The 18,347-nt window shown below is 42.3% G+C and overlaps 1 protein-coding gene across 7 annotated transcripts in view; it reads left to right on the top strand.

The window, feature by feature from the left end:
• The window catches only part of acot7 (acyl-CoA thioesterase 7), a 70,174-nt gene that overhangs the window by 37,669 nt on the left and 14,158 nt on the right, over positions 1-18,347 (top strand). For all 7 annotated transcript variants that reach the window (XM_064923176.1, XM_064923174.1, XM_064923175.1 and 4 more), the window contains 2 exons: positions 4,454-4,570; positions 11,327-11,511. In XM_064923176.1, coding sequence (XP_064779248.1) covers positions 4,454-4,570; positions 11,327-11,511 — 302 coding nt within the window. The remainder of the gene's footprint in view (positions 1-4,453; positions 4,571-11,326; positions 11,512-18,347) is intronic.

The raw sequence follows: 18,347 nt of genomic DNA, 5'->3' as shown, positions 1-18,347 counted from the left end.
CACCATGACATAAAACTGTCATATACAGCGTATAATCCCATTTGCAGCATCTCTCGACTACAACAGATTTGACTTCGCCATTTTGAATTCCTTGATAACACTGTCATTTCCAGGACTGTAACGTTCTAATAAATGTTGAATAAAGGCAGAGAGAGACTTCATTGCCTAAAGCCAAAGGCACCAATACATGTAGGAAAATAAACAGTGCGTATTTTGAGAGAAAAACACTAAATATGTTCTGGTTTACATCCAGTTCTGTTTACATTCAGTTCTGATTAATGGCTCGCAAGAGGGTCTCTAGGAAGTGGTAGCAGTGAGCAGCAGCAGCAGGGCGGCTGCATGCACAGACACGACTTCCGACAGCTCCTGAATATATGCTAGTGGCATTTCCCTAGACTCAAGGGAAATTCAATCCGAGGTGAGATCCCATCAATTTTCACGTGGGGCTGAGAGGGGGAAAAAAACAATGCAGTGTCTCACGATGCTTCATCACACACACGGTCATTGACAATGAGCCTACACCGATGGATAATAACTTCCCCTGTCCACACACTGAGAGCACGCTGGCTGCTGTCACCTTTTTAGATGCACAACCACATCAAATGGGAGAAACAAGGGAAATAAGGAAGACGGGCAGGGACTTTTTTTTCTCCAGAGGGCAGCTTCCTGCTGTCTTCCATTGTGAAGATGAGGGAGGTGAGAACGTAAAGGATGCGATTGCCTCCCCTGTAAATAGCTTCCCACATACTGTCTGTTTTTACGGCATGTATGGAGGCCCCTTCTTAGTCAGGTCTCCCTTGATAAAGATGTCCTTCCTTAATGGGACTTCCTGGTTCAATAAAGGTTAAATATAATTGAAAAAATGGGTTACTTTCACACCTGTATGCCATCAAACCTATTCCAGAGCCATAGCACTGGTCTAGAATACAGTTTGGAGGTAGCCGTGTTGCCTATAGACTCAACCCTTGCAACATTCATCTTTTTTTACCATTCCAAAACGACCATTAACCCCCATTCATGACTATCTACAGTATGTCTGTGCAACGTGCAACCTCAGGCAGGCAAGTTAAAGCACACTGCAGCACGTCAGCAGGCTGTTAGAAGTATCAACCCCATCAAATGAGTTCTCTCAGCTTTAACATACCCACGCCTCAAAGTTGTAGCATAGATCATAGTGAGTCAAAACGTATCTTTGTATTTTTGCTGAACTTATAGCTCTCTTTGATCTCCAGCACCTGCTCAAAGCCACTGGAAGTGTGCATGTTTCGATCTTATGGCTACTATCCTAGAACCCCGTGCTTACGTTTCCTCAGCAAGAGAAGCATTGAGAGTGACGGGCATTCATGTCTGGTACTGTATTACATAAGCAATCTCAAATGTGGCTTTGCATCTTTCCCAGCACTTAAGATGCTACTAGCATAATGACTACATTTGGCCTCGTCTAAATGTCTGGTACTTCGCAGAGAAAATGAGCTGTGCTGTCTCATGTCGAGCCAGGCTACGTAATACATTCTGATTGCAAGATACAATCTTGAAGTTCTGATCGTTGTAATTAGGTCTTCATCAGAACTGTGTGTGTGTGTGTGTGTGTGTGTTCGTGGGTATGCGTGTCTAGGTCTGTGCATCAGTAGGTGTGAATAGGCAATTTATTGTCATAGAGCTCTCTGGCACAGGGGGAACGTATCAAAGAGTTCTGCAGCGTTTACTATCTTCCTGTCAGCGCTGACACCTCTGGTCGGCATCAATCTCTGGCTGTGGCCATGAAGGGAATGATTGGACAGTCTGCCAGCCCTCATACATCACATCCTGTCTCCACACAGGAAATCCATCCCCCTTCCCCTTATCTCGGTGCACTCTCAGCCGACAGCAATCTGGAATCATCATCAGCGATGGACTCTCTCCCTCCTAACTCTCTATTTTGCTGTACATCTCTCTCTTTCTCTATCGCTCTCTCTCTTTCTCACTTTCTTTCTCTCTCTCTTTTTCACTTTGTCTCTCGCTCTCTCTGTCTATGCAACAGAGATGCGCACCACTGATTTTGAGGCTCCCAATCGATATCAGAGATCATGCATTTGATTAGAATGGACTGAAATAAATGCAGTTGTTCCATTTTCTTACTAGGCCCAATGCCAGTCTTCCATTTTGACATTCCTAGTGCCTCCTCCTCATGAGCTAATTGTCAATACTGTCACGCCTTGGTCTTAGTATTTTGTGTTTTAGTTAATTAGTTGGTCAGGCCAGGGTGTGACATGGGTTTATGTTTGTTATATTTCTTAGTGGGGTTTTTTAGTTATTGGGATTGTGGCTGATTAGGGGTGTGTGTTGCATAGGTTTGGCTGCCTGAGGCAGTTCTCAATCAGAGTCAGGTGATTCTCGTTGTCTCTGATTGGGAACCGTATTTAGGTAGCCTGGGTTTCACTTTGTATTTTGTGGGTGATTGTTCCTGTCTCTGTGTTAGTGTTCACCAGACAGGCTGTATAGGTTTTTTCACGTTCCGTTTGTTGTTTTTGTATTTATAAGTTATTTCGTGTATCGTCATTTGTTCCATTAAAAACATGAGTAACCAACACGCTGCATTTCGGTCCGACTTTATTGCGACAAACGAAGAACGCCGTTACAAATACATTGTGAAAAAGGGGGAAAAAGTGATTAAATAGTCTTAAAAATAGACTGCAAAGTAGGACATGTTCTTATGGCACTGAAACTGATCAATGCCGTATACAGTGCCTTGCGAAAGTATTCGGCCCCCTTGAACTTTGCGACCTTTTGCCACATTTCAGGCTTCAAACATAAAGATATAAAACTGTATTTTTTTGTGAAGAATCAACAACAAGTGGGACACAATCATGAAGTGGAACGACATTTATTGGATATTTCAAACTCTTTTAACAAATCAAAAACTGAAAAATTGGGCGTGCAAAATGATTCAGCCCCTTTACTTTCAGTGCAGCAAACTCTCTCCAGAAGTTCAGTGAGGATCTCTGAATGATCCAATTTTGACCTAAATGACTAATGATGATAAATACAATCCACCTGTGTGTAATCAAGTCTCCGTATAAATGCACCTGCACTGTGATAGATTCAGAGGTCCATTAAAAGCGCAGAGAGCATCATGAAGAACAAGGAACACACCAGGCAGGTCCGAGATACTGTTGTGAAGAAGTTTAAAGCCGGATTTGGATACAAAAAGATTTCCCAAGCTTTAAACATCCCAAGGAGCACTGTGCAAGCGATAATATTGAAATGGAAGGAGTATCAGACCACTGCAAATCTACCAAGACCTGGCCGTCCCTCTAAACTTTCAGCTCATACAAGGAGAAGACTGATCAGAGATGCGGCCAAGAGGCCCATGATCACTCTGGAAGAACTGCAGAGATCTACAGCTGAGGTGGGAGACTCTGTCCATAGGACAACAATCAGTCGTATATTGCACAAATCTGGCCTTTATGGAAGAGTGGCAAGAAGAAAGCCATTTCTTAAAGATATCCATAAAAAGTGTTGTTTAAAGTTTGCCACAAGCCACCTGGGAGACACACCAAACATGTGGAAGAAGGTGCTCTGGTCAAATGAAACCAAAATTGAACTTTTTGGCAACAATGCAAAATGTTATGTTTGGCGTAAAAGCAACACAGCTCATCACCCTGAACACACCATCCCCACTGTCAAACATGGTGGTGGCAGCATCATGGTTTGGGCCTGCTTTTCTTCAGCAGGGACAGGGAAGATGGTTAAAATTGATGGGAAGATGGATGGAGCCAAATACAGGACCATTCTGGAAGAAAACCTGATGGAGTCTGCAAAAGACCTGAGACGGAGATTTGTCTTCCAACAAGACAATGATCCAAAACATAAAGCAAAATCTACAATGGAATGGTTCAAAAATAAACATATCCAGGTATTAGAATGGCCAAGTCAAAGTCCAGACCTGAATCCAATCGAGAATCTGTGGAAAGAACTGAAAACTGCTGTTCACAAATGTTCTCCATCCAACCTCACTGAGCTCGAGCTGTTTTGCAAGGAGGAATGGGAAAGAATTTCAGTCTCTCGATGTGCAAAACTGATAGAGACATACCCCAAGCAACTTACAGCTGTAATCGCAGCAAAAGGTGGCGCTACAAAGTATTAACTTAAGGGGTCTGAATAATTTTGCACGCCCAATTTTTCAGTTTTTGATTTGTTAAAAAAGTTTGAAATATCCAATAAATGTCGTTCCACTTCATGATTGTGTCCCACTTGTTGTTGATTCTTCACAAAAAATACAGTTTTATATCTTTATGTTTGAAGCCTGAAATGTGGCAAAAGGTCGCAAAGTTCAAGGGGGGCGAATACTTTCGCAAGGCACTGTATGAAAGAATACTTGAATACTTTTATTATATACTGTGGGGAAATTATATTAGAGGAAAGATTTGATTTAATGACAACATAGGAGTCACATGCTATCTGGTCTCCCCAGGTGTGACAATGAAACTGATGGACGAGGTGGCCGGAATTGTGGCGGCCCGACACTGCAAGACCAACATAGTCACCGCCTCTGTGGATGCCATCAACTTCCATCGCAAGATCATGAAAGGTAAGGAAATAGTAAACGGACTGTCCCTCAGATTTTTGTCCTTGGTCCCCTCCGATTTACTACAAGCAATGTAGAACAAAATGTGTTAATACTAAATAATATACAGTAGATACTGCATAATTACAGGTAATTCACTTGATTGGAGATTTATTTACAGCTTTATATTAAATATATTTTATTTATTCACACATGTTTACTAGCATGACTGCTGTGGTGCAACGGTACAGTACGTCCCAGCTACTTTCATGGCGCTCCTTCTAGTGTAGGCTAACCTGCTAACTGAGGATTAACAGCTTCAGAACACACCATTACCTGAGAATGTGTCAAATTCAACTGCCTTCATCTTTCAACCTTCGACAAGCAGCATGTTGCATGTGGATTAGCTAACCTGTGTCACATTTGAGCTTATCAATACCAGCCACTTTTGTTTTTTACCGTATCTGGGAAAAAAACATGGTATTTTACCTTATTTCCCATTTACATTATTCCTGGCAAAGGCTAATATTGCTTATTGCTGAGAGGATATAAATCATTGATGGCAATCCATTACTTCCTGTTTCCTTACCTGGATGTCAATACAGTGAATAATTTATTCTCTGCTTCAGCCATAATACACTCACATTAGCAAGTGCAATAGGAGCCTTCACACAGAATGTTGATGTACTGTTGATCTTGGGTGAAGGCCATTATCAATTAAACCCGGCAGAGGGACACATCCATTTCTGAAAAATGGACATTCTATCTGCATAATTTGAGCGAGAAACTGCCATTCCATGACACCGTTGACCCATATGCCATGTCACAGTCTTGGCTCAATTACCCATCTGAAACTCCAGAGCTGCCTTAGTCTATCTGTGTGATGTGAACTTGACAGAGCTTTTACAATTTGTGAATCTTTAATAAACCGTGTTTAACTTGAAACCTATAAAAGCATCGCCGGTGTTATCATTCCAGGGTTTATTTGGTTGTTTAGTTGTACAGGCTCATGCTTTTAGAGATGGGTTTTGTTCTCAACAAAAGTTTCTTCATCATGTATCTCATGGAAGCCATGTTACTTGATGAGGTGCATTTGATGAGGGGTGGCAGGTAGCCTAGTGGTTAGAGCGTTGGGCCAGTAACCGGAAGGTTGCTTGGATCGAATCCCCAAGCTGACGAGGTAAAAATCTGTCATTCTGCCCATGAACAAGGAAGTTCACCCACTGTTCCCTAGTAGGCTGTCATTGTAAATAAGAATTTGTTCTTAACTGACTTGCCTATTAAAATAAATACCATTTTAATTTCATGGATGGAAGGAGCTGGCAGTTGGTTATGTGGTAAGTACTAGCCCTTAGAAGCCAAGCAATTGTCTGAATTTCTTGCCAAGATTTGGAAAACCGTAGCCGTTAGAGGCTGAGCAATGAGCACTAAAGTTGTTGTGTTATGACATGATCCAGATACACAGTGCTGTATTTATTCCAGTAATGCCAGTGTTATGGTTGTCACCAGCACGGTGTTCCCATCCCACGATGTAGGGATCAGTAGGAGACCACCATAGAGGTATGTGGTCTGTTAGCATTAAGAGAGTGTAGTTGAAATGGTGCCTCTCTGCATCTCATCCATCAAGAGTGGACAGACCCACTTAGACCTCTCAGATAGACACCTCAGACAAAAACGCAATCAATACTGTCACTGACTCAGCTGCCTTTGCAGCATCTTGCGTAAACCAATGCGTTCGGGCCGTGTGATCGCTGTTGAATATACTCACCGATGAATACACACACAGGATGCAACCGTTTGTCTTTTTAGAGAACATTGACAATGCGGGAGAGTCAAACAGGATGCTAGTGCATCAGGAATATGTTGTGGTTCAGCACAGAATGCTGGTCATCTCTTCAACCTGTCAACCCACACAAGGTAGGGGGGTTTTTCCGCTTATCGGCGATGGAAAAAGACCGTATAAACCGGCATGCTTTGAAAGTGGCAGCTTTCAGCTGATTGGTCTATGAGTTGTGGGTGGTCCCACCAATTTCTAACACATGTTCCCTTGGCCTACTCTATTAATTATGTGTTTATACAGGACTTTGACTTATGGTGTACAATGTTTTTGGTCCGCAAAACAGCACTTGAACTCCGTTGCAAAAACACCATAATACTCAAATGTTTGTAGCAGGAATGATCTTGTATTTTTTACTATGTCAATGTCAAGGCTGTGCATATATATGTGTTACTTGCAATGTATGCGTTACCTGCTCATTTTGAAATGCAATGAGCAGTATATAGGGCGTATGACACCTGAAGATTTTAGGTGAAGATTCCTTTGACACGTTGGGGCATGCATGCTTACCTTCCTAGCAGGAGATGGGAGATGGGTGAGAGTAAGTGACTTGTTCTCTACGTACTCAGTTTCCTGGTCTGATGTATCCCATCTGGCAGTCCGTTTTGCGGCTGTAGAGGAGTTTGAGGCAGCGGTTCAATTTGTTTCTCTGCACCTCATCCATCACCCTGAATGTGTCGGGGAGAGAGAGCGAGAGAGAGAGCGAGAGAGAGCGAGAGAGAGAGAGAGAGCGAGAGAGAGAGAGAGAGAGAGAGAGAGAGGGAGAAAGAGAGAGAGAGAGAGAGAGAGGCCGCATAGGGAAGACAGATCAAATTCAATAAGGTAAATGGTGGATTTAAAGATCACTCTCACTACCATGTATCACATGGTTTGACTGAGCCCTTAATGTGCCCCTCCAGTTGCCTTTTCACCTCATTTAACACCTGATATATGTAACAAAAGGCTAATCTCAATAGGTAGTCCAGGTAAATCATGACATCACAAGTGGGGGGAGGGGCCTTTCCTGTTTTTTTTTCTCTATTGTTCCTCAAGCAAGAGGGGGGGGGGGGGGGGGGGGGGCGATGACATCAGGGATTCCCATCAGACCAACTCCCTGAATGCCTTACTCCTGGTTTGCAGTTGTGTCTAAAAATAACACTATTTTGCTTAAAACATTTTTTTTTACCCTTTTGTTTGTGTACTTTACCGTATTCATACTTGGGATATTGCTTTTCAACAGTAAAAGTTTGAAAATTGCTGGAGGAAGTCTTTAAACAAGTAGCAGTGCACTCTTCCACACAGCGCCGAGACTCCAACCTACTTTTCTCTGTAAATAGAAACTAATGGTTTAATCCCATAAGAGTCTAAATCCTGTCTAAACCGGGGCTGGGGGTACTACTAAACTCAGCAAAAAAAGAAACGTCCCTTTTTCAGGGCCCTGTCTTTCAAAGATAATTCGTAAAAATAAAAATAACTTCACAGATCTTCATTGTAAAGGGTTTTAACACTGTTTCCCATGCTTGTTCAATGAACCATTAACAATTAATGAACCAGTGGAACAGTCGTTAAGACACTAACAGCTTACAGATGGTAGGCAATTAAGATCATAGTTATGAAAACTTAGGACACTAAAGAGGCCTTTCTACTGACTCTGAAAAACACCAAAAGAAAGATGCCCAGGGTCCCTACTCATCTGCGTAAATGTGCATGCTGCAAGGAGGCATGAGGACTGAAGATTGCAGATGTGGCCAGGGCAATAAATTGCAATGTCCGCACTGTGAGATGCCTAAGACAGCGCTACAGGGAGAAAGGACGGACAGCTGATCGTCCTCGCAGTGGCAGACCACGTGTAACAACACCTGCACAGGATCGGTACATTCGAACATCATACCTGCGGGACAGGTACAGGATGGCAACAATAACTGCCCGAGTTACACCAGGAACGCACAATCCCTCCATCAGTGCTCAGACTGTCCGCAATAGGCTGAGAGAGGCTGGCCTGAGGGCTTGTATGCCTGTTGTCAGGCAGGTCCTCACCAGACATCGCTGGCAACAACATCGCCTATGGGCACAAATCCACCGTCCCTGGACCAGACAGGACTGGGAAAAAGTGCTCTTCATTGACGAATTGCGGTTTTGTCTCACCAGGGGTGATGGTTGGATTTGTGTTTATCGTCAAAGAAATGAGCGTTACACCGAGACCTGTACTCTGGAGCAGGATCGATTTGGAGGTGGAGGGTCCGTCATTGTCTGGGGGCGGTGTGTCACAGCATCATCATCGGACTGAGCTTGTTGTCATTGCAAGCAATCTCAACGCTGTGCGTTACAGGGAAGACATCCTCCTCCCTCATGTGGTACCCTTCCTGCAGGCTCATCCTGACATGACCCTCCAGCATGACAATGCCACGAGCCATACTGCTCGTTCTGTGCATGATTTCCAGCAAGACAGGAATGTCAGTGTTCTGCCATGGCCAGCGAAAAGCCCGGATCTCAATCCCATTGAGCACGTCTGGGACCTGTTGGATCGGAGGGTGAGGGTTAGGGCCATTCCCCCCAAAAATGTCCAGGAACTTGCAGGTGCCTTGGTGGAAGAGTGGGGTAACATCTCACAGCAAGAACTGGCAAATCTGGTGGCTGGTGGCTACACCAGATACTGACTGTTACGTTTGATTTTGACCCCCCCCCCCTTTGTTCAGGGACACATTTTTGAATTTCTGTTAGTCACATGTCTGTGGAACTTGTTCAGTTTATGTCTCAGTTGTTGAATCTTATGTTCATACAAATATTTACTCATGTTAAGTTTACTGAAAATAAACGCAGTTGACAGTGAGAGGACGTTTCTTTTTTTGATTAATTTATATGGAATTGTTTTAAAAAGGTCGTACCAAGGATTATTTTGTTATTTGATTTAGAATTGTAACACCCCTTGAATTATAAAAAATATATATTCAAAAGTATTTGATGTTATACAAGCGCATTGAATAACAAATTCACTACATGGAACAATAGATAGTCTCTCCCCAAAAAATCTAAAGGAAGTTTGTTCTGAAGTGTCTATCCTATAGCTGAGCGATATAAGAAAGATCCGGAAACATTATTATTATATATTTTTTTGTACTTGTATTTAACCTCTTATTGTTGTCACTAAACAGTCTCCATATATACTGCCATTCATTTTTTAGACTGGTACCGGGGGACCTTGAGACGAGTCTTGTGAGGCCTACAACCGACATGTACGTGTTCATGAGTCTCACCTTCACACATAGGGGTCATATTAGTATTTAGGCTAAACTGTTTGGGCGCTACAGACAATTTTGTGAGGAGGCCGATTTTCGGGTTGTGTCATGGTCTGACAAACACCACTCTTAACTCTGTGACGTTTCACCGCAGATGCGGAACTGTTACGTCGGCGGATGCGGTGGATCGAGACGCAGATATCTCTAACTTTAAACAGAGAGATTTTGACGGGGATGTTTTTATGACGCTAATTCGATTTCTGCAGGGGCGCGGACATTGATTTTAGGGGGTTGAAGGGTTTCATTGGGCTATTACTGGACTACTTTTGTGTTTGTCTCACTGTTTATGTACCGACTAGAATCAGGACCATTTGAAAGATCTAGGGTGAGTGTGTTTACCACTTGAGACCAGTACTAGACCCAAAGCAAAAACCATCAGAGCTCGTGGTGCCTAGTTGAACCGCCATGACTGTATAGACTGTGTTTTCAGTAGTTCAGGCATTACAGGAGAGGCATGTCTCGTAAGGCTGTCTCTCTCATCTGGCCGAGTGTAATGGAAAAATAAAAGAGGTGAAATTGTGATGAGATCCAGAGTTGATAAGATCAAAGCGAGCAGACGTGAGAGGGAAACTTTGGATGACGAGTGTGGTTCCTGGCACGGTTGACGCACGTCTGTGCAAAGTCTGTGGTCTCAGTGCCAGCGGCAGATGTACTTTCTAGATATACTGCCTGTTTGGCCTTTCAGGTTCAAGTCCACATTTTTTGTATGTTTTCCGTTCCGTTTTATTGTGAATTGGCCTAGATTTTGCACATTTGATGAGTTATTTTGAATGCAGCCATGTTGCAGATGCATTGAAATGTTAATTAAAAAATAATGACTTTGACCAATAAAAACGACATTTTCCTTCTTAATACACCATAAACTGGTCAACCAATAACGTTATTATTTTTTTTACAGCACCGATTATATTCCGTGTCTATGTTCTCAACAAAGACCATTAGCAAAACCAACCAGATGTAAATTCACACTTAGTTGTCGTCTTGTGCCGGAGGATATGCTGCTGTGAGCACTTTGTTGTTGTTTAACATGGTTGGCTGAGATAAAAGTGAACAAGGATGAAAAACAAATAAGTCTTAATTATTCCCTGGGTGGATGGAACATTAAAAAAGTTGAGTTGTTCAGTGCTTAGAAATAAAGATGTGTTCTTTCTTTTCATATCTTTCACTCAGAGGCACAGGCATCAGATATTGTGTTGTACAAGTCATTGAATGACTTTGTAAGAAACATTTGACGAAACCAGTGTTGTTGTTTTTCGGTCTTGCAAAGCCAAATTCTAAACTGTTGCCTGGCATCTTGGGAGCTTCGACTTGTAATTCCTGTGCCTACTCATAGTTTGACTTTAATCTCTCGCCAATCTGAACCGGAACACAGGTTCAGAGGTCTAATTCACTTCCAGAACCCCGTACTTTAGCCAACTCGGACTATTATTGTCATACCTTTGGCAACATTTTACTTATAGTAATGCACAGCATGGCCTAAATTGCTGTAATACTGACAAATCCTCTAGCCGCGGGATGTCTCAACTTCCCTTTGAAAATTGTCCACAAGGAGGTGCCGATTATTTATGTAGATATCACGTCAAATTTCCTATATGTGGTAATTGCATGCTGCAGTATTCCTGTTATGTTATAGGGTCCATTGATGAAATGTTCCCTCTTCGTCCCCAGGCTGTGTGGTAACTGTCTCGGGGAGGGCGACCTTCGCCAGTAACAAGTCTATGGAGATCGAGGTGTTTGTGGACGCCGATCCTCTGATAGAGGCTGAGAAGGGGAAGTATCGGGCCGTCACGGCCTTCTTCACCTACATCTCCCTGGACAAGCAGGGCAAGCCTCTATCCATCCCCCCTATGAAGGTACCGTATAAATATCATTCTTACAAAAGTGAATTGACTCCAACCCCATTGCTTGGTGCCTACCAAAGATACAGAATTATGTTCTAGGAATTATATTTCTATGGTAGACTCCAAACAGCAGGGTTGGAGTCAATTCCGTTTGAAATTCAGTCTGTTCAGGAAGTAAATTGAAATGCAATTCATGAATTTCCAATGGGCTAAGATTTTGTTTGTGGGCAGCCAGGAGAATTTCAGCCCACAGCTGCAAACTGAATATGCATTGTCTTGTGTAGGTGACCAATTTGGTTGAGCACACTAATTGAAGACTTTCAGTCCAGTGCCTGTATTCATAAAGCGTCTCTACAGTAGGAGTACTGATCTAGGATCAAGTGCCCCCTATCCTTTTAATCTTATTCATTGTGATCTATAAGGCGAAACTGATCATAAATCAGCACTCCTGTTTGAGACGCTTAATGAATACAGGCCCAGGAGAGTGTGGCAGTACATCTAAGGAGCTAAAAGAGTCATTCTTGAATTGCGGTAGCATTTGCGTCCCTCGCCTTTGCAACCATGAAAAACACTTTAAACCTGTTTGGGAAAGGTGTGCCGCTAGCTGGACAACTCGACAACATCCGGTGAAACGGCAGAGCGCCAAATTCAAATTAAATTACTATAAATATGAAACTTTCATGAAATCACAAGTGCCATACATCAAAATAAAGCTTAGCTTCTTGTTAATCCGGCCTGCATGTCAGATTTCAAAAAGGCTTTACGGCGAAAGCAAACAATGCGATTATCTGAGGACAGCGCCCAGCACACAAATGCATAACAAATCATTTTCAACCAGGGAGTTGCGACACGAAAGTCAGAAATAGCGATATAATATATGCCTTACCTTTGAAGATCTTCTTCTGTTGGCACTCCAAAAGGTCCCAGTTACATTGGTCCTTTTGTTCGATAATGTCCTTCTTTAAATCCATAAAAACTCAGTTTAGCTGGCGCGATTCAGTCAATAATCCACTCAGTTTCCCTCCATCAAAATGCATACAAAATTAATCCTAAACGTTACTAATAAACTTTTCCAAACAAGTCAAACAACGTTTATAATCAAACCTTAGGTATCCTAATACGCAAATAAACAATACAATTTAAGACGGAGAATAGTATGTTCATTACCGGAGATAAATAAGAAAGAACGCGCTTTCCTCCACGCGCTTGGAAACACTACAGCTAAAATGGGAGCCACCTAGAAAAACGACAATTTCTGGGTCATTTTTCCAAAAACCAGCCTGAATCTCTTTCTAAAGACTGTTGACATCTAGTGGATGCCCAGGGAACTGCAATTTGGGAGGAATTGGGCTTATAATTATAGTACTCTCCATTGAAAACAGTGGTAAGGAGAACATTGTTTGGGGGGGGATGGTTTGTCCTCGGGGTTTCGCCTGCTATATCAGTTCTGTTATACTCACAGACATAATTTTAACAGTTTTAGAAACTTTAGAGTGTTTTCTATCTAATTCTACCAATTATATGCATATCCTAGCATCTGGGCCTGAGTGACAGTTTACTTTGGTCACGCTTTTCATCCGGACGTGAAAATATTGCCCCCTATCCCAAATAGCTACACATCGTACATGTTTTTGTTTACATTGGTCTGTTTATCAATGATAAAACGTAATACAAGTCATTTATACAGCAAAACTTTCTGTTTAAGCATTGTTTAAAGCTAGAATCCTTAATTGGTGAAACGGCCACGTCAGTTTGGGATATTATACAACAACAAAGAAGTTACTGCAAACAACAAACACCGTTTTCTTCCCCTCTGACGTCACTGCACGAGCGATAGAACAGCACAATATGGACTGCAATTTTTACCTCAATGCGTGACGCTACCCAACTCTGCTTTGTCAACAAAACAATAACTACGGCCATGGGGCGGACTGTAGTGCTGTTTTCCCCTAATGCGGACTCCATCTTTAAAGTACTTAGAGTAAGCCAATTTGCTTGTCCCAGTAGTGACCCAGTAGAGTTGTATAGTGACATGTTTCGGGGATTTCGAAATCTATTGAGATTTAGATATCTATTATTTGTTTATGTTAGAAGGTAAACACACTATTTGTATATATTGTATAGATCATCAATAAAAAGAAAGACGCCTATTAAAATAACTTGTTTTTACAAATATCATATGTGTCCCGAAGTTTAATGTCATTTGGTGTGAACGCCTTGAAAATCACAACGATTACAAAGATATACAAGGATCTTTAGCATTCCCTCTAGTGGCAAATTGTTATTGGATGAGGGGTCTATATTAAAGGAAATTGTTAGCTAATCACACCCTTTTAGTCTGTCATACATTTGAGAATTCCATTGATAATTTGATCTAAAGTGTCATTTGGTGTTACTCAATTTAAATGAAGGGAAATTACATTGTGAGCAAAATTATTAATCATATCACTTTAGTAAATTATTTTTAAAGGGTTAATTAGGTTAGATTTGAGCATCTGTGGCCTCCATTTCAGAAAATCCTATTTTTACCTAAAATGGATCATTGGTGTAACTGTCAAATGGTATAATCTCAGTTAACCCAGAACCAAAGACTTGCTTAATTGGTCAGATGCTCGATTAAGTTCTGGGTCCATACGTGTTAAGAGAAGAGACAAAACGAGGATCGGAACCTGGAACGAAGAGCTCCACCCTCTCTCTTGACAAGTTAGGGGCAGGCCAAATGTCCCCTCCCCTTCCGAAATGTAAAAGATGCTAACACCTGGGACACTAATACTGCTCATTATCGCACACATCCTGTGGTATCATGACAAACCTACATTACCATTTATGTTTACGTAGTCTGTCCGTGAGAGATTGTCATTGATGTTACTACTCCTACTGGTGACACAATGGTGTCAAAATGGTAAAACATATTTCAAGTCATTAAGCTGCCATATTAGTTGATTTAGAATGGGAATATATACCCAAATACATTTAAATATTATTTTGTTGTTGAGAAAATTGAAGTTCATTTTTGTATTTTTTTATGCCATGCTCAAATGCCACTGCAATTCAAGAACGATGCAAAAGGCAGATGGAGTACATTGGTTTTTCCTGTGTTGTTTCTTTGAAAATAGGCTGGAATGGAAAATGTGCAAGATGAAAGGCTTGCAAGTTAGTTTTGATAAAAGCAAAGTGCGGAAATGAATTGATGTGGCGGTGTGTGTGATGCTTTTCTTAGAGCACTGTAGGTAATACAGAGATTACCCCCCCCCCCCCCACACACAAACACACACACACACCTATCCGTAGCCACTCTGCTCTGTGTCGTTCTGTCTTTCTTTTACTACCATGCAAAGGGGATTGTAATACCACCAGTATACACTCCACCCTTTTGGAAAGGAACACCATCTGTCCTTCACAGACTGCATCCCTAGCCTAGACACTTCCTAGCCACATCAGAAAGACAGAGCTGAACCCCCTCCCTTTAGTCTCCCTTCTCAGTAAGCACACATTTCCATTTCAGACAAACCTCTCTGGCTTTAGCATTGTCCTTTGTGCATTAATCAGCTAGGTTACCATTTTAGACGGTGTTTCAGATCCTGACCACAAGGCCTTTGTTTTCAGGGAGACCGACGAGTGACGTCGAACATGATTGTAATCTCTGGTGCACGCTTGCTTTTAAAACGCTTTTAAAAACATCCATCTCTTTTAAGAATTAGGCCAAATGAGGCTGCCAGTGCTCCTGTGCTGAGTCATCACATTACTGGCAAAAACAATAACAAACATAACATTGTAGATTTAAGTGGCCAATTATGTATATTCCTCATGATACACTCATGGTAATAAATCAATATCAGTCAATCAGTACTAACAAGGAAGATAACATCGTTGGGGATGAGGGGTCGTAATGAAGACTTTTGATGGCTTGGCCGAGCGCTCCAACGACGGACGGTGTACCCATCCGTACACCATTGATCTGAACATTTCTATTCCGAGCAATCCCACCGAGCCCCAGAGGCTGGCATCACGTGCAAGAGGAAACGTGTAACGTGTATCACTTACAATCAACGCCACGGCTGATTTGAAATGAAATGTCAAAATAGAAATACATGACTAAGTTCATATGGGCAATTTTTTGGGGGTTGATCTGCTATCTCCTGGAAGAAGTCCCTTTGTTTTCTAGGTCTTGGTGTTCATAATGGATTTGGCACAATATAAGCTGAAAACCAAAAAAATCATCAAACTCATGAAAAGACTAAATAAACGGACAGTTGGTGTTTGTGTGTGTGTGTGTGTGTGTGTGTGCGAATTCTGGCCTTTGTGTGTTCTTACTCAGGGCACTGAACCATGTGCAATTTGAGCAAAAAGAGTGGAGTTGACTCGGTACTGAAATAACATCACAACGCAGTGTTTCGATTGCCGTTCACTCAGGGTCTATAAAAATAATATGAACATTGGCTGAACAAATGTCAACGTCTCCTTCTGTAATTGCACTTGTCACGTTGTGACCGATTACACATGTTCCAACACTATAAATAGCCCATCGACAGGCCTCCGCCTGACATTTTTTGGCTCCAGGTAATTTTTGCTCTCTCAAGTGAAAAATCTCTGCCGTCTATTTTTAGCCTTTCCATTTTTAGCTCCGCAGGGAGGGGGGGTGTGTGTGTGTGTGTGTGGGGGGGGGGGGGTAGTTGGGATTGGCTGCTAGTGTCTGTGGATAGGCGGAGGAGGGGAGCGGAGAGGGGGGAGAATCAGCCTCAGCATCAGTACCCTTGAATATGGCCACAGTAAGAAAATAGTGAAAATGAGTCAAAGACTAACTGACTATGTGTCCCTGAAGTACGTTGTGTTTCCATGGAGCCAGGAGTGGTATGCCCATGTATTAGGCTCTCCTCTCTGTACAGATGGGAGGGAAAGTAGATACTGGGCAAAGAACAGATCGGACTCATTGGACAGACCGACTTTTTTACATTTGATTTTTGCACCTCCAAGTATGATATGTTACATTACAAATGCAATAATGGTCTGGTTACTTAAGACAGAAACAAAATGATGGAGGTCAGATGGGTGGGCATATACCATCTAGCAATCCAAAGGTTACATGTTGGAGTCGCGTTGGGGACAACTGTAACATTTTAGCTAAACCTTCCCCTAAGCCCTTTCCTTAACTTAATTCACCTAACCTGCTATGTAAATTATCCTAAACTTTGTTATTAGTTCTCCTAACCTTTTAAGTAAATTCTAACTTTTGTCATTTGTTCAGCTAACTAAAAATGTACCTCAAAAGCAGCCTGGTTTCAGAAAAAGATGTATAATACTATAATACGAATGATAAGTTACTTCATCCAATTCGTATGATATTGTACGACCACTTTTCAATTCATGACGTGACCTAACGTCAAGTAATATATCATACTAAATGGAGGGAACTCATTTACATACCAAATCCTACAAATTTCCCTGAGGCCAGGTTGCAAAGAGATTAAGAAACATTTTGTGATGGAGAGAGAGAGAGAGCTGGAGGGCGAGAGAGAGAGAGAGAGATGGAGAGAAAGACGAGGAGAAATAGGAAGGGAAAGATGGAGAGAAAGAGAGAGAGGGAGAGAGAGAGAGAAAGATGGAGAGAAAGAGAGAGATGGAGAGGGAGACGAGGAGAAAGAGGAAGGGAAAGATGGAGAGAGAGGGAGAGAGAGGAAGGGAAAGATGGAGAGAGAGAGAGAGAGGGAGAGAAAGACGATGAGAAAGAGGAAGGGAAAGATGGAGAGAGAGAGAGAGGGAGAGAGGGAGGGAGGGAGAGAAAGACGAGGAGAAAGAGGAAGGGAAAGATGGAGAGAGAGAGAAAGATGGAGAGAAAGAGAGAGATTGAGAGGGAGAGAATAAAGATGGAGAGAGAGAGAGGGAGGGAGGGAGAGAAAGATGAGGAGAAAGAGGAAGGGAAAGATGGAGAGAAAGAGAGAGATGGAGAGGGAGAGAATAAAGATAGAGAGAGAGAGGGGGAGAGAGAGAGAGATGGAGAGGGAGAGAATAAAGATGGAGAGAGAGAGAGAGGAGAGAGAGAGAGAGAGATGGAGAGAAAGACGAGGAGAAAGAGGAAGGGAAAGATGGAGAGAGATGGAGAGAAAGAGAGAGATGGAGAGGGAGAGAATAAAGATGGAGAGAAAGATTGGGCGAGAGGAAGAGGAGGAGGAAAAGGAGAGAGTGACTTGACAGCCCTGGGTTTTTACTCCTCTTTCTGGCTCCCTCCCTGCCTCCCTCCATCCCTCCCTGCCTCACTCCATCCCTCCCTGCCTCACTCCATCCCTCCCTGCCTCATTCCATCCCGCTACAGAGCTGGCATAGTCTCAGCTGGCCCCTTTGACATGAAAACAAGCAGGGTTGTCATGGCAACCTCCACTAGATCACATGAAGCAGCCTGCAATTATTTTTAGATGCCTCCCATTGAACATGATCATCAACCGGTTAATGGCTGTGCCCATGTCAGGATTGTACCTCAACAATGTTTTCGAAACAATAATATTCTCAAAAGACATTTTCTACCCCGTCAAGTCCACTGATCAAAGGTAGTGAGAACAAGTCGACTTGTAAAATAGATCAATTTTGACGATGTGTAGATTGATGGCATATCATAGCGTATTAGATTCTAGAAGGCAGGGAATAGGGAATGAAAGTTGTTGGGATGAATCCCACCTCTGATTCGAATGAAAAGCCAACAGGGAGGATTTTGATTTTTCACTCAATGTGTTGTTTCATGTATTCCAGAAGCTTTTAATTGTGCAGCGTGACATCCATGCAAGGGTCGAAAGTCTGTATTTAGGTTTAGAGCTTTGCCACACAGTGTATTTGAAACTAAACACTATTTGGACTAC

The sequence above is a fragment of the Oncorhynchus masou genome, chromosome 18, assembly GCF_036934945.1.
Source record: "Oncorhynchus masou masou isolate Uvic2021 chromosome 18, UVic_Omas_1.1, whole genome shotgun sequence".
NCBI lineage: Eukaryota > Metazoa > Chordata > Actinopteri > Salmoniformes > Salmonidae > Oncorhynchus > Oncorhynchus masou.
Note: the sequence above shows the minus strand (reverse complement) of the source record. Positions and strands in the feature narration are given on the sequence as shown.